A 14,669-nucleotide genomic window follows, 5' to 3' on the forward strand; every position below is an offset into this window, starting at 1 on the left:
GATCAATTGGGGATGTGCCATAGAAAGGAATTGAGGTATTTCTAGGGGGACCCTGGTTAGTTCTTTTATGAGGGGCTGTCAGAAAAGCTGGAGCTCAGACCATCCAGCTCTCTAGCTTCCTGTTTCAAGATGTGATTCTTCCTCTTCCATGAGCTCCTATCATCTGTCATAGGTCCCTTGCCAAAGCCTGGGCCATGAGGATTAGACTTACAGCCTTCAAAACTGTAAGCAAAATAAACCTCTTTTTCTTCGTAAGTAGGCTGTCTCAGGTATATTGTTATAGACATAAAAAATATAGACCTGCACTGCGAGTTTCCAAGAATGAATAGCAGAGAAATGCCCAGAAATTTTGAGACAGAAGACTGAGAGGCAGCACTTTTAATATACAAACAGTAAGGACAGGCCAGAGCCCTGCTACCTGAACTCTGGATGTAGCCCAGTAGCCTCAGCATCCTCTGGAAACTGGTCAGAAATACAGACTCTCAATCCCCACCCCAGACTTATTTCTTTCTAACAAGGTCCCAGAGGATTTACATGCACATTAAAATTTGCAAAGCACGAGGACAGAGAACGTATAATTGTAGTTTTTTGCTCTAACAACGTGTTTTGTGGTCAAAATAAATCCATTTAAAGCAATTTTCCCCCTCATTATTTGCCCCAACCTCTTCACCTCTGAGCAGCATCAACACGCATGAATGCTCTTGCTCTGAGACTTGGCATCTCTTGAATCACAATAGCAAAAAGAAGTTTTCCACACCATTTCTGAGGACAGCCTTTATGGGTTACAAACTGGATTCCAAAACTTCCATCAGCAATTTGTTGTGCACCACCTCCAGGAGATAGGTTGTAGGATGATTTCTGCTTTTAGTGATGATGAATCCAGGGTCCCAGGAAGCTTTGTGACTCACCCAATGAGTGCCATGCAAGTTAGCATTCCAGCCACAAGGAAACCTCATGCTTTTGCGTTTTCAGCAGGAGGCTCACCAACCTGGATGTCTCTTTTCTTTTTATATAAAGGGGAGTTTTGTGGGTTTTTTTTTTTTTGGCATAAGAGATGTTCAGAAAGAACAATTCATAGATAATCTATGTGAGCTACTGAATATGAGCCATGCATGTGTGGGGCTAGAGAACAGGGAATTCTCAAGGAGGAATTGTCCAGTGGAGAGAGGTCAGTGCGGGAAGAGCCCTGCCCTGTTCACCCACTCCTGCTGCAGCTATGGCTCAAGGGCTCTTCAGCTAGGATCCCCGACACCTCAGAGCAGGTGCTTGCTCACAGGAACAGCACTGGGGATTACTGTGAGGCTAAGGATGAATGTGGTGGCTTCTGAATGACAATAATCCATCTCCAGGATCTCACTCGGATTCGTTGCCTCCATGGGCTGGGAATAGCTGATAGAACTGGACCCTGCCACTCTGTGATGCACATCATTGACTTGGACTTCCTGATTAATTCCATTTCTAGGGGCAGATTGGAGCCACTTGATGACTCAGAAATGGTCAAGAGCATTATAGTTGGCAATGATGCCAATATGCTTCTTCCTACCTTGTCTGAATTCAAGATTTCTCTGTCAAGCCCCAAATGGGACTTGATCGTTTTCACCTGACTTCATGGTGATTTCCCGAAGGTCCTCTTGGGAATGATTCAAACCCTTGCCATCCTCTCTAGACATGCATATTCAATGGGACATATATGTATATATTTGATTAAAAACAAAATGACAGTGCATTTTAAAATTCCTTGTAAAAAGTATTGCTTTTCTAACGTGTGAATGTGCTCCTGCCTGCCTGCCACACGGTGTTGCCAAGGCAGAGTCACAAGGAATTCAAAGCTGAAGATGTTTGGGATTTGGGCGGAAGCTAATGTACCCTGCACTCTGCACCTTGCACTCTGCAATGAAACCCTTGAAGTTCTGGGGCTTGGCCTTAGGCGTAAACTACAAAGCATCCTAATGACCAGAATTTCACAACAGGAATGTATGTACATATGACATAGTTTCTTCTCCTGAGGGGCGACCCTCAGGCTGTAACCCTGTCCTCTCCAAGGGCGAAGGAGGAGTGCAGAGAAGGAGCCTTTTCTTCCTGGCTGCTGGTTCCTCTGCAGCCTCTACAGCCCCAGGGACCTGCCCCGCTCTGCGTGGGCCCGCAGAAGGCCTGCAATTTCCACATGGGACGGTGATTGCAGAACGATGGACAGAGCGGTGTGGCCAGCCTACAGAGGAGGAAGAAAGGAGAAACAAATTGTACCCGATCTGCCTCCAGATCCAGCGAGAGAGGGGGATAGGGGGCACGCCTGGGGCGGAGGGGTCTATGTCAAGTAGCCCAGGGAACGTGCTCTGTGCCTCTGCCGGGAGTTCTGTGTTGAGAGCAAATGTTCACTGTTGATGAGAGATGCTGGGCCTCGGAGCCCCCACAGGAAAGACTCCAGGAGCAGAAGGGCTGCCCTCTCCTGTAAATGCAGAGCAGCAGGCACAAGCCTCAGTCCCCACCAGGCACCTTCCGCTGGAAGGAGACACTGTTCTCACCCAAGTCACTCTGGGTGTGAATTCTGGTGTGAATCCTGAGGGAAGCCTGAGCCATGTGACTGGCCCCTGGTGGGGTCTAGAACCCATCTTCATGCTGCTCACACTGCCTGGCTTTCCTACCCTGACCCACCTCTGCTAAAGCAGATACCTGCCTCCCTGTTCTACCTAACATTAATGTCCCTCCTTCCAGGTTAGAGCCTTGCCCTGCCCTGCCCTGCAGCAGACCTGGCCCTCAGAGCTGCCCTGGCACCTCCCCACCCAGCACTTGGGGGGGGTTGGCTGTCTAAACTCACTTGGATTTCAGTACGCGCCCAACCCAGGTTCTCACCAGCGGCTCTATTGACATTTGGGGCCAGATAACTCTGACTTCACTGCTGTCCCTGGGCACCGTCAATGTTTAGAGCACCCCGGGCCTCTGCCCACCAGATGCCAGGAACACTCCTGCGCCCCTGGTGATCCATACAGATGGCTTCAGACATTGTCAAATATCACCCGAGGGGCAAGATGACCCCCACCTGAGAACCACTGGACTAAACAAAGTATGGCAGCCAGCTGGCTTCTCCTTCAGAGGCCTGTCTCCCTCCACTGAGTGACACCCCCTGCCCCACTCCAAACCTTCACCCTCCCTATTCCCTCTGGATACTGCCTGTCAATGCTGATGTGCCAGCTGTTTGGTTTTCGTGTCACTGTTCAATTAGTCATAATCATCACAATGACCATCAACAATATACGTCACAGAAGTCCAGTATGGTGTTGTGGTCATTACAGCCTTAGGCATAGTATACTGCTAAACCCATTTTACTGATGAGCATCACAGAGGCTCAGAAGGGGTAGGTGACCTTCCCAAGGCAGAGTCACTGGACCCAGATTCAAACTCCTGGGCTTTGAGTTTTAAAGTCAGTGCTTTTAACAATCACTCTTGAGGTGTCCAAAGAGCAAAAGATACCCACCCCCATCCCCACCCCATGGCTCTTCTACCTCTAGAAAGTGGCCACTTAGCTCTCTTACCTGTGACAGAGGTTAAGGGCCCAGGAGAACTCTCACATTCCCTCCTTGATTATCTGGGCTAACCAGGAACTCCCCAAACTCACACCCTGCCGGTCCCACAGCCCTCCCCTCTCAGCCCTCTTCTGGGCAGTAGTGGTGGTCACTTCTGAGAGTGCTCTGGGCCTTTGATGTACAGCCCTGTTTTAGGTTAAGGCTGCCTCCTTCATCCGCAGGGCACCCTGGTAGGGAGCTGGGGAACCCAGACCTTCTGACCTCATGATATTTGGAAAGGGGCTTGTATCTTCAGCAGCCCACCCTGTTCCTGTGTGAATTTCAAGAGGGTCTGTGTTTTCTAATTATTTCAGAAATGACTTTGGGGCACAGCTGGGGTTTGCAGGACATGGGGACACTGGACAGGGAGCCTGATGTCTGGTGTGATGCAGGGGACTCGGCTTGAAAGCTGAAGGGTCAATCTTGGGTAGTTCAGATATGACCAGGGAAAGGTGCTATCCCTGGGCAGGGCTCCCCTCTCCAGGCTTTTGTTCCCCTAGAATTGAGGATGTTAAGAAAGCTTAAGATGTCTGCTTGAGCCCTGGGATTGGAATGCCAGGGTAATGGATGCCGGAGTCAGGCCGGAGCTGGGATCTCTGCTCTAAGGATGGGCTCCCTGTAGCTTGAGCATGTGAGGGAACATTTCTAGGCCTGTTTCCCTATCAGCAAATGTGAGGAAAACTGTGCCTGCCTCGCTGGATCATGAAGAGGATGAGCAGTGATGCGTGTGAAAGGTTTAGTTCCCATGAGCACTTCAGAAACTGTGCCTCCTGTAGCTTCTGATGAGTGGTCTCTAAAGTTTGGGGTTCACTTATTCAACTGATGATTCATTTGCTGATATGTGGTAGACTCTCTGAAAGATGCAAAGATTCACCTGAGACCTAGAGATATGCTGCTTCGGTGGGACAACAATGAGGATGATGGGAGAGCTGGATGTTGGGCTCAGGAGTTCAAGGGAGGTGGGTTCCACCAGCTGTGTGATCTTGGGTGCTTTACCCCATGAATCTTATTATTTAGGACCTCAATTTCCTCTAGCAAAATGGTGGCAGCTATATCAACCTCAGAAGGTCATCATGGTTTTAAATGATTTTAGCACAGGTTAGTTATCATCATCATCATCATCTCATCATCATCATCATCATCATCATCATCATCATCATCATCATCATCATCAATGTCCTCACCTTACCGAGACATTTATTTAAGAAGCCTGGGCCTAGCAGGTCTACTTCACAGGCTGGCTCGGTGGAATGGGCCAGTTTGCAGAGTGGATCAATATCAGAGAAGTATTTCCAGTTTCACACTAGAGATGACTCTGTAAAGTTTGCTTCTTCATCCAGTTGTCCAGAGCCGTGGGTTTCCCAGCCGTCAGGCTCCAAGCACTGTATTGCCTCATTAAATCTACAACAGCTTTGTAAGGTTGATTTTTTTTTTTTTTTTTGCTACCACCATATGGTTCCCTGGATTCTGCTGGCCTTCGAGGCACTTTTCAGGACCAAAAGTTAAACACTAACCTACTTGTTAACTGCCCATAAGTCTCACCTTATCAGTCAAGGTGCTGTCACAAGCCGGGTGGGCCAGGAGCAGGCGCACCAGGTCGGCATTGCCATGGTGACAGGCCATCATGAGAGCTGACAATCCATCGTGGTCCTGCAGATTGACGTCTGCCTGGCAGCTCAGTAGCGCTTGGACCATGTCCTCCCGGTCGTGGGTGACCCCCAGCATCAGGGCAGTCTGGCCTCCCTGCACACGGGGCAACGGGGATATGGTGAGGCTGCGGCCGGTGCCAGGGTGCTCGGCAGGAACTCCTCAAGAAAGTGACCATTCCTTCCAACGTGGCTTTCCTTCTCTGTCTGGCAGAATTCTCCTTCCCCAGGGTGCTAGTCAGGTACTCCATCTGCTCTAAAGGCTTTCCAACCCCACCCCCAACACCACTACCCAGGTGGGATTCATCACACTGGGCATTGCAGCTTGTCAATCTCTCCTATTCTCAAGGCTACACCTCCTGTAATTTCTGATGATTGGACTCCAAAAGTTGGGGTTCACTTATTCAATTGTTGTTTCATATGCTGATATATTGGCAGGGACTGTCATCTTTGTCTCTGTCTCCACAGGACCTAGCACCCAGCACTGATACATGTGGAGCCATGGGGGACATGAAGGTTGAGTGCTTCAGTGGCCTGCCTTCCTATCACCTCCCTGGCCCAACCTTCCCCAGGAAGCCTTGGTCTGCTCCACGCCTCTGGTCTTTTAACATTAAAGATGCCCAGAAGCCTTTGTTTCAATAAGCACTCAGGTCCCTGTGGCTTTTCTAATACATAGTCATTGACATCCCTGTGATCACCAGCGGACAAAGCAAGAGAATCCGAAATCGAGTCCCATCTCCAGCTCTGCCAACCACCAACGTGGGACACTGGCTGACTCGATGCCTTCCCTGAATTCTAACTTTGTTTACAAATGAATGGCCTTTCTATGTGTATCTCACAGGACTTTTGTGGGAATCACATAAGATAAAGGATGTAAATATAGTAATGCGTGGTGGTAATTTTTCTGATTAAAAACTGACAATTTCTTACTTCCCATAGATTTTCTTGTATATACTATTTAAATTTTTTTATTGGTTCTTTTTAGTTTCTCATGACAGTAGAGCATATTTTGACATATTATATATATATATATATATATATATATATATATATATATATGGAGTATAACTTCCCATTCTTGTGGTTGTACATGACGTGGAGTTACATTGGTTGTGTATTCATATGTGAACATAGGAAACTTATGTCTGATTCATTCTACTCTTTCCCATTCCCATCTCCCTTGTATACACTATTTACATGTTGATATTTTTCTATAGTCCTCTTATACAGATTTATTATATTTTGCCCCTGTGGTTCTCCTGAGTTCCAGACAGGTCAGCGATTTCTCTCTGATGGGATAATGGGCTTTGTAAAATGGCAAGAATCAGGAAAAGTCTGTGTTTTCTTTCCTTTCATATACCTTATGACTCTGAACACCATGTCTAAAAAGAGCTGAGGACGTGTTTGCTGCTGTGCTGGCTGATTACAACCTCAATCTACAGTCCCTGTGCATTCTGCTGCACTGTTCAGCACCCTGGGGCTTTGAAAAAAGAAAGGGGGTTTGGAATCAGAAAAATCCAGGCACTGCCAGTTAGGACCCACATGAATGTGTGCAAGATATCCTCCACATCTCTCCCTGGTCAGGGAAGACAGGAGTGACCAGCATTCTTGGTCTAGTGGACTTGTAGTGAGCGCTGGGCATATGTTACCTGTCAGGGTCTTCATGCTGGTTGGAGATGGTGTATGGCAATTGCCAGTTCTTGACAGTTATGCCATCATCTATGTTCACTCCAAATGGATAGGGAAGGGGCTAGGGTTATGACTCAGTGGTAGAGTGCTGGCCTAGCATATGTGAGTCCCTGGATTTGATCCTTAGCACTACATAAAAATAAATAAATAAAACAAAGGTATTGTATCCAAGTACAACTGAAAAATAAATATTATAAAAAGGGAGACAGGAGAGTGAAATGTACCTATTCATTCCTGTGTGGTCAACATGGCAAGTGACCTTTGAAGGGCTCCCCAATGTTCTATGCAGAACCTTGTCCAATTCAAAGTCCTGCTAGGTAAGACCAGTCCCCTGCCCTGTGTTCTCAAGAAGAGGATTCCAGGCCCCAAGGCTCTGATTGCCTTGAATACCTTTGCTGTTCACAAGATCTCTCTTGGTGTGAATCTCAAACAACTTCTACCTAATCACTCTATGGGAAGTTCAGAACACTGATTTTGGGTCACTTTACACATTTATCAGAGTTGTTTGGGGTAACAGACAGGCTGCTTGAGAAGAGCATCGGGTTCCTGACATTGCAGGTCATGGGCTCAGAGAGCATTGTAATGAAGCTGGAGGCTGGATGCCTGGCATATGCCTGTAATCCCAGCAGCTCAGGAGGCTGAGACAGAAGGATGTGAGTTCAAAGCCAGTTTCAGCAATTTAGCTAAGCCCTAAGCAACTGGGTGATACCCTGTCTCTAAATAAAATACAAAAAAGGGCTGGGGATGTGGTTCAAGGGTGAGTGCCCCTCAGTTCAATCCCTGGTGGTAATAATAATAATAATAATAATAATAATATTAAGATGAAGACTATTTGGTATTTTACAAATTAAAAAAAAAAAAAAAGGGAGGGGAGGAAATCACCGAGGTGACTTTCAAGTGTTGTTCTTACCAGAGGCAAAAGTACCCAGTGAGTTAGTGGGCCCATGTGTCCTAGTAGACCCTAATGTCCTGACTCCCTGGCTACTACCTTTGTTGTAGGGCCCTTTTAGCTCTGGCAGAAATTACTCTCATCATCTTGACCCACAGGACTGTTCCTGGGAACCACAACATGATTTATGTGCCCAAAACAATGTCATCACACTGGTTGGTGGAGTGGGAAGAAACACAGGGGCATTTTCTTTATTTTTATGTTTTATTTTTTGGATACCAGGGATTGAACTCAGGGGCACTCAACAACTGGTCCGCATTCCCAGCACTTTTTTGTGTTTTATTTAGAAACAGAGTCTCGTTGAGTTGCTTAGGCCTCAGTTTTTGCTGAGGCTGGCTTTGAACTCACAATCCTCATGCCTCAGTTTCCCAAGCTGGTGGGATTGCAGGTGTGCACCACTGCACCTGGTCCTCAGCGATGTTTTCTTTTCCTTGTCTTTTTTCCTTTTTTTTTTTTTTTGTTACCAGAAATTGAACTCAAGGTCACTTAACCACTGAGCCACATCCCCAGTCCTTTTTTTATGTTTTATTTTGAGACAGGGTCTTGCTAAGTCCTTAGAGCCTCATGAAATTGCTGAGGCTGGCCTTGAACTTGAGATCCTCTTGCCTCCGCTGTCCAAGTTGCTGGAATTACAAGTGTGTGGCATTGTACTCAGCGATGGGTATTTGAGATCTGGTTATTTCAAGGACTGTGGAAGTGTGCCAGGCAGAGTGCTCACTCACCAGCAAAACTCTCTAATGATGCTCTCATCCAAGCTGAAGCCTGGGAAATGAGCGTCCTTATCATTCCTGGGACTGGTCAACAACAGTTCCTGTATGTCCTGGCTATCTGTCAATTCTGTCCACCAGGCTGGAAACTGATGACTTTGTTAAAAGCCTTTGGAAAGGAGGAATGACAGAGGTGGTAACTTCCTTAAAGGACTAGGCCTCCAAAGAGCATCCTCACTGACTAGATGCCTGTGGGTCATGATCAAAGTAGACTGCCAATGGGGCTTATTTTTTTATTTCTCAAAAGGCTAATGGTAGAAATGTTTGGTTCAAAAAGCCAAGTGCAGGTGGAATATGCTCAGCTTTAGAAGGTCACTGACCCATTCCCTGGCTGTCTGGGTCTCAGGAACCTTTAAAGAAACCAAATGTTCTACCTCTAGCAATTAGAGAAATGCGAATTAAAAGTACACTGGGATTCCATCTCAGTCCAGTCAGAATGGCAATTATCAAGAATACAAGTCACAATAAATATTGGCAAGGATGTGGGGGATAATGTACGCTCATATATTGCTGGTAGAACTTCAAATTGGTGCAACCTATGAGGAAAGCAGTATGGACATTCCTAAGAAAACTTGGAATGGAACCACCATTTGACCCAGATATCCCATTCCATGGTTTATACACAAAGGATTTAAAATCAGCACACTACACTGACACAGCCATATCAATGTTTATAGCAGCTTAGTTCACAATACCCTTAACCTAGGTACCCTTCAACAGATGAATGGATAAAGAAAATGTGGAATATATATACAATGGGATACTACTCAGCCATAAAAAGATGACTTTATGACTTTGCCAGTAAATGGATGAATCTGGGCACTATCATGTTAAGCCAATCTCAGACAATCAAAGGTCAGATGTTGTCTTTGATATGTGGATGCTAACATACAACAAGGGTGGAAGGGAGAATGGAAGGTCAGTGGATTAGACAAAGTAGAATGAAGGGAAGGGAGGGGAATGGGAATAGGAAAGACAGAAGAATGAATCAGACACCACTTTCCTATACTTATATATGAATACATGACAAACGTGACTCATATCGTGTACAATCTCAAGTATGGGATCCTAATTAGAATAAGCTATACTCCATGTATGTATAATATGTGAAAATACACTCTACTATCATGTCTGTCTATAAAGAACAAATAAAAATTAAAAAGAAAACCAAATATTCAGGCTTTGGATGGATGAGGATTGGAGGCCAAGCCTTCTTGGGTGAAAAATTCTCCATGAATCTGTATGGAATTTCTTGCCTCACCGGCAGACTAAAATTTGAAGGTTTCCCACATCTATTAAACAGGAGAGAGATCTCCTTCACGCCACCTACCTGAGTTGCTTGGATGTTCACATTTCCTTCTCTTAAGAGCTTCCAGACAACAGCCATGTCTTCATCGGTCTCCGCAGAAGCCAAGGGAGTGATCATCACGGCAGTATAGCCAGCTTTGTTCTGGTGGTTGACATTGCAGACCCCTGCAAGATGAGCAACCAGGGATGGAATAGCCTCAAGGGGCCAGAAGGCAGCCTCCACTTTAGCCAGGGCAACAAGACGCTGCTTGCTGGTTAATAATCCAAGGAATAGAGCCTCGCCACCCACAGCAGGAGTCACTGGTTTACAATTCTGGCAACATTTAAAGCTGGCTACCTTTCTTTAACAACTTTTCTGAGGATACCCAGGAAGGGCGGTCCACAGGAGGCCAAAGATGGCCAAAGGGTCAATGACCATGACTTTACTTCCTAAACCTGAGCATATAACATTATTCTCATTTTACAGATGAGGACTCTGAAAGGCTAAGAAGATGCATAAACTATTCATGTGCAGGTGAAGCAGAACCAGGGCTCAGGACTGTCTGGGTCTTGAGCCCATCCGTCACCAGCCACATGTACCCACAGCTGTGTACTACAGGTCTCACTCTCACTAGCTCATATCTGTATGGAACTCAAGCTGGTGGCTGGGCATGTAAGTCCTTTAGGATAAACATAGAAAATCTTCCAGAAATGACCATCTCACTTGAAAAACAGTGAGATAAAAACACCATAACTTTTGAATAAAAGAAGAATAAACCTTTCACAACAGAATGAAAAAATGTGCGAAAAATTCTCAAACATGCACACACACATTTTAAATTTTATGTTTCTTTTTTAAACATATTTCTGTTTTTGAAACAGGGTCTTGCCAAGTTGTCCAGGCTGGCCTTGAACTTGTGATCCTCTTGTCTCTGCCTCCCCAGACACTGGGATTACAGGTGGGTGCTACTGCACCCAGCTAAAACTGGTATACTTTTTGAGATGAAGTAATAAAGAAGAAATGAAAAGAAATTCTTGGTTTGTGGTCCTGAGGCTATCCAAAGGAGAAGTAAGGATTGTGAGACACAGATGTCTCTTATGTAAATGATGTCACTTCTCCAGGGTAGTATTGTGTGCAAAACCAAATTGTCCCTGTGCAGTTGTTCATTAGAAAAGCCTAGGTGGCTCTTTTGGGCAAAATAACAAAATTATCTCAGTAGATCAAGACAGTCTTTCTTAGGCTGCCCTCCTCTGTGGAAAACAGTGAACTACAGAACCTACCTCATAGGTTTATTGTGGAATTTATAGTTAATGTATTTAAATCTCTCAGAGCATGCCTAACACATAGTAAAAGCTTAGTGTTAACAATGATTATTCAGAATAGTATTCTTGTAGATTAGGAATTCATTAGAAGAAATCTAATTATGGAACAATGTCAATTAGGGCTACTTACAGGTTCTGTGCAAGGAGAGAACCCAGCATTTGTTTGATATTCCCTCTGCTCCACCCCAAGCATTTTTAGGAAGTGTGCCATTGTTATACCTGAGTGCCAACGGATCTGCAAACCTTGGTCTGGCTGACTCATTAGCAGTTTTTCCTCTCAGCCCCTCTGACCATGGCTGTGATCGAGTGGGTTACGAACCTTGAATGATAACCCAGTGCACCACCTCAGCAGCCTGTCCTGATTAGGAGTGAGGGTGGACACTGCTGTGTTAACAATTTTTGGTTTTACCCCTACTTTTAGTTTGCTTTAAGATGTGAATAGGCCTCAGGTTACCAGCGCTCTTATCTCTTCAGAACATGATGTGCCCCACACTGCAGTGAGGTCCTCACCAGGGGCCCAGAAAAGGGCTGAGGATCCACATTCATGCCACATACTTCTGAAAGGCTCGCCATTGAGCATGCTCCAACTCAACAAGCTTGTACCACTAGGGACACAGCTTATGGAGGTGTACTCTGTGGTTCTATTCTCAATAACAATGAGTCACAGCCTGGCTGGTGGTGCACACCTGTAATCCCAGCAGCTCCGGAGGCTGAGGCAGGAGGCCCATGAGTTCAAAGCCAGTTTCAGCAAAAAGGAGGTGCTAAGCAACTCAGGGAGACCCTATATTTTAAATAAAATATAAAATAGGGCTGGAGATGTGGCTCAGTGGTTGAAGATCCCTCAGTTCAATCCCAGGTAAGAAGAAGAAGAAGGAGGAGGAGGAGGAGGAGGAGGAAGAGGAGGAGGAGGAGAAGTCACTTTCTGTACAGCACTTTACAGTTTGTAATGTGCTTTTCATATACTTCACAATGGCCTCTGAAGGGAGCCCAGGTTTGGGAGTGTGACAGATCTGTCACTCTCAACACCCTTTCTACTGATGAGAGAAAGTAATGGCATTTGGGGCCTGTTCTCCACAACCCTTTTCACCCTCTATGCTAGTACATCAAAGGGGAAGCTTCCAAACCACCTTAAAGTTGATGAGTGTTAGCTGGATGTCTAATCAATGGTAGCAGAAATTTACAGCACCCAAATCTTAGGGTGTCTGCTCACTGTCCTGGCCTAGCCCACCTAGAACTCCTAATAGGCTACAAGTCTGGGAGCTACTTAAGACAGGGCTCCATGTTACTAGTCTTTGGATTCTTCACACACATATTAGGTGCTCTCAAAGCCTCAGACTATCCCTGTAAACCACTTGAGGCTAGTAGAAAAAGTCTAGATTGGGAGAGTGACAGAACTTGGTTTGAATTCTGGCTTTGTGACAGATTCTGGGATCTCAACCAAATTTACTGACATCGCTGGGCCTCAGTTTCCTCACTTGGAAAATGCAATTAATATCTGTTTCACAATCTCCACAAGGATTGTATATGTGAACATGCATGTCATACCTAAACCAGTTTTGGGGATGGGGAAGACACTCAAAAGACTCTAGCTACTGTTCTTCATGTTCTCAATTGAAGGCCCAGAATACTGGGCATGGTAAGGGGAATACAGAGGCATGCTCCACTGAACCATGTGCCTCCCTCAACTGAGCTACCATGTTGATGGTACCCAAGAATCCATGAATAACTGAAATCAATAACATTGACTCAATCTTAGAACTGGAACTTAATTGCTGGGATTGAACCCAGGATCTTGTGCATCCGAGGCAAGCACTCTACCAACTGAGCTATATCCCCAGCCCCAATGGAATTTAATTTCTTGATGATGTGAGAATTAGAGAGAAGTTTAGGCTATTTTTACATATGTCACCTTTCTGGTTTGGAAGAGCCTAGAGGCTGCTTAAAAGAAGAGTGGAGAACTGGAAGTACACTGGAGTTTAACTGAACTCCAAGAGTCATCCATTACTCATTCCTTTAACAGAGAGCATCATCCAGGAACTGGATTAGGAACTTGGACAGAAAGGGACAGACAAGAGCCCCTTTTTACAGAATTATTCTATTGGGTAGAAATACATAAAAAGATCATCTAAAGAAAAATAAAACAGGTGTTCCTCTAGAGCAACAGATGGGGTGTAACCCCTTTAAATAGAGTCACCAGAATGACTTTAGGTGACATTTGGGCTGTGACCTGGGTAATAAGGAGCCAGTCCTACAAAAAGTTTTAGGAGAAAGAATCTAGATAGAAATAAAATACAAAGATCCCAGGAGCAATGAGCTAGGTGAGTCTGAGGCCAGCATGGCTGGGTGGAACACAGGAGGAGAGTGTGGTGACACAGGGACAGCTATGCCAGGTGGGATCCTGCAGGGCAGACCATGGAAGCAGGCAGAGGAAGTTAAGTTAGATGAACAAGACCTGAGAAGTGGGAAAGCTGTTGGTTTCTGAGATCAGACACTGCAACCCCCACCCCGCCCTATGCTTCCTTAATAAGGGAGCAGATCAGCCTCTGCTCCAATTCCTGGAGCCAGACTCTCCCAAGACTCCAGTGCTTTTGCTCTAGCCAGCCCCTCCCGAAACTCTACTACTTTAGATTTTGGATTTGGAATTCTCAATAGCTTTCTGGACATTTCCGCTTGGATGACCACTAGAAACTGAAAATCTGCCTCCCCACACTTGCTCCTTTCCCTTTTATAACACCATCATCTTCTCAGCCATCGAAGCTTGACAGAGAGCTCTGACTCCCCAGGTCCATCACAGCCAGGTGGTCACTAACTCTCCAGTGACTTTTTGCTCTTCTATTCCTGCTATGATCATCTAGTCCTCACTACCTCTCTGTGGACCCTTGCAGTGCACTCCCAACTAGCCTGCCACCTCCTCCTCTCTTCTTCCACTAATCTGCTCCTACCACCAAATTATGCTTCTTAGAGAATTGCCCTGGTGATAGAGCTCCCTACACAAAAATCTGTACTACTTCCCAGCACCTTTCAAACAGGTGTCAGTCTAGCACACAAGGTCCTCCATGCCAATGGCTCCAACTTACCTTCCCAACTTTTGTTCACATCTTGTCCAAACCAGGAGCCATTCTGACCTCCAGGTGTCTTGTCTTTTCTTTCCCTCTATGGTGCTCTCCTCACCTGGACACTTCTCTGCCTGTGGAACCCCATCTGCTTCAGGGCACCTTTCCTGCTCCTACATTGAATATTATCTCACTTCTTCTGCATCCCTAAATCACATTCTGCATCTCTCTTCGGAGCCATCTTGCCCTGCTCTTTTGCATATCAGGTTGTAGCCAGTATTGACCTCATAAGTAATCAATAATTATCTCGCAAACAATAACGGAGTCCAATTGGTCAAATGGAGCCAAGACCTTTTTTAAAAAGTATCTTAGAAAAACAAGAAATGGTGACCTTT

General features: G+C 45.6%; 1 protein-coding gene across 2 annotated transcripts in view; it reads right to left on the reverse strand.

Annotated features, from left to right (window-relative positions):
* Positions 1–363: 363 nt before the first annotated feature.
* The window catches only part of LOC120890979 (KN motif and ankyrin repeat domain-containing protein 4-like), a 72,239-nt gene continuing 57,933 nt past the window's right edge, over positions 364–14,669 (reverse strand). For both annotated transcript variants that reach the window (XM_078026392.1, XM_078026391.1), the window contains 3 exons: positions 9,942–10,084; positions 5,103–5,303; positions 364–2,209 (listed from right to left, as the gene is read on the reverse strand). In XM_078026392.1, the coding sequence (XP_077882518.1) occupies positions 2,105–2,209; positions 5,103–5,303; positions 9,942–10,084 (449 nt within the window). In that variant the 3' untranslated portion in view covers positions 364–2,104. The remainder of the gene's footprint in view (positions 2,210–5,102; positions 5,304–9,941; positions 10,085–14,669) is intronic.

The sequence above is a fragment of the Ictidomys tridecemlineatus genome, chromosome 11, assembly GCF_052094955.1.
Source record: "Ictidomys tridecemlineatus isolate mIctTri1 chromosome 11, mIctTri1.hap1, whole genome shotgun sequence".
NCBI classification, from domain to species: Eukaryota; Metazoa; Chordata; class Mammalia; order Rodentia; family Sciuridae; genus Ictidomys; species Ictidomys tridecemlineatus.